This window comes from Acyrthosiphon pisum, unplaced genomic scaffold (genome assembly GCF_005508785.2).
Source record: "Acyrthosiphon pisum isolate AL4f unplaced genomic scaffold, pea_aphid_22Mar2018_4r6ur Scaffold_21378;HRSCAF=23822, whole genome shotgun sequence".
NCBI lineage: Eukaryota > Metazoa > Arthropoda > Insecta > Hemiptera > Aphididae > Acyrthosiphon > Acyrthosiphon pisum.
In genome coordinates this window covers 57,066-59,474 of record NW_021770838.1, presented here as the reverse complement: position 1 = coordinate 59,474, position 2,409 = coordinate 57,066, and the positions used below count along the sequence as shown (strand labels likewise).

The 2,409-nt window shown below is 24.4% G+C and overlaps 1 protein-coding gene across 1 annotated transcript in view; it reads left to right on the top strand.

Moving 5' to 3' along the window:
- Positions 1 to 197, top strand: part of LOC107883771 (rRNA 2'-O-methyltransferase fibrillarin-like) — a 999-nt gene extending 802 nt beyond the window's left edge. Inside the window, exon 3 of the mRNA XM_016804444.1 lies at positions 88 to 197. Within this exon, the coding sequence (XP_016659933.1) occupies positions 88 to 197 (110 nt within the window). The remainder of the gene's footprint in view (positions 1 to 87) is intronic.
- Positions 198 to 2,409: the final 2,212 nt, after the last annotated feature.

The window sequence follows — 2,409 nt, the reverse complement described above, 5'->3', positions numbered from 1 at the left end:
CATATTTGGCAGCAAGTCCAGGTATAATTATTTATTAAATTATAGATGTATTTCATTGTAGTTATTTAAATATTCTTTTTTTATTAGATGGTCTAGTTGGAGAAAATGCCATAATAGAAATTAAGTGTCCTTACAATGCTCGTAATTCAGAAAGTCTAATCGAAGCTTTCAACAATAAACTTGTAAGTGATAGGTAATACGAATAATTTTATCTCCAATAATTTTTATCATCGTAAAAATACAATCACTACAAAAATCGTACATTCATTTTGCTACCCGAAACAACCCTCCCTGATTTGTAAGATTGAAGCACTATTACTGCTCCAAATGTTGTCCCCAGACACAAAAATAAAAAATTAAAGAACCACACATCATTGTAAAATCAATACATTCATCACTCCGTTCAGAATCTAAAACTGTTGGTACTGAAATACATATATAGGTAATTATGTACTAGGTACAGATAACAGTTGAAATTGTGTTTATAACACATCCCAGATAGCATTTTCCTAATGTTAATATCTCATTAACAATGTATCTTAATTATTAATGTTACATTATGAGAAAAATAATAATATAACATCAAATAGTAGTTTTATGAAATAATAATTTGGATATATTAATTATATAACATCATAAACGAAATAATTAAGTATTATTCTGAACATATTATTATTATGTTATTAAAAAGATAATGATAAAATAAGATTTCGAGTATAATAATATTGTAGTATAAGAAATGTATTGTTTTGAGAATATTTTGAATGTGTTAACAATAAGACATCATAAACAAAATAATAATACAATCATTTTCTGAACAAATTATTATTATATTATTTAAATCTAATTATTTATACAGCATTTTAAATATGTATATATATAATTATAAATTACATATTATTATATATATACTTATTTTACCAAATACTCATTCTAATATTGAATATGAAAATGATGAAAAATACAAATTGACGACGAAGTTAACCATTCAATAGGTAATTAACCGAATCGAAAAAAGTGCACAATAACAAACACAATTAAAGCAATAATAGGTATTACCAATACAAATATTGGCGCGCACAAGCTGCAGGTGACTGATGTAGCCGTGTGGCGTGTCATCGTTATAGGTATTAGGTACACATTATTATAATGTACCTAGCATTGATTGTAAAAACGATTGATAATAAATCGTAATTATATGGATCCATATAATATTTTATACGTATAGGTACTTGGAACACGGAATGTTCGAAGCGTTATATCTATATAGTTTTTTTCGAATTATTGAGGTTTTCGAGTTATTGAGATTCCACTATATGTATATATACCTATATATAATACAATAATACCTATGCGTGGCTGTATATTGTTATTAAAATTATATATTAATATAATTATATAATATATTAATACTATAATAAATTATAATATAATATGATGTTAAATTCGCGGTTATTATTAATAAATAATTGAGCTCTTATATAATATTATATACCTATATATATATATATATGGATTATGGGCTATGATACAGGTTATACCCATGGTTGAAATATACATTAATATACAAAATATAAATTCACACATAATAATACATCTGTGCTTTGGACCACCACCTTCTCTGCAGAAAGACCCCATTTTTATTTTGAAATATTCACAATAGATTTCATAAATTTTAAAACGTTTCTCGTCCTAACTCCTCAAATACAGTTCATTAAAATTTTTGAATAAAAAGATATTTCAAATTGATAAACATTATAATATAAACATTACCTATATACAGGTATTATATTAGCTATATTATAAGCTTCAGAACGTCCACTAGAAAATTTAATTCGTTCACGTTTACTTTCATATTTTTTTTTAATGAACACAAAAAAATGAATATACCGATTATATTATAATATATTTCGATCCGTGCTAACTGTAATTTTACGTATTTTATTTTTATAATTCGTAATCAAATAAATATAATAGGAATATTATAATGGATAAATTGTAATTGTTATATAATATTATCTATATACTTATAATAATTTATATTGATTTTTAAATATTTAAAATGACTATATATACTGGGTTAACACATTATTTAAAAAACGATTAATGTTTTTGTAAATGTTAATTTAAAATAATTCAAGGTGCTACAAGAGAACATGTTTTTGTTCGAACATTGTTATTATGTAACGGATAGTAACCGTTTACTCACAACACATAAATAATATTATATATGAATAGTTAAAAGTAGGAATAAGCAAGTAGGTAAACGACCTCCTTAAACAATCTGGCAATAGTCAAATTGCAAATACAATAGAAAGTTAAAGGGTTAATCATGTAGTCGGAATAACCGAGTACTTAATCACGATTCATATTAAAAACAAAACACGTATCAGTTGACAGGATATGGGG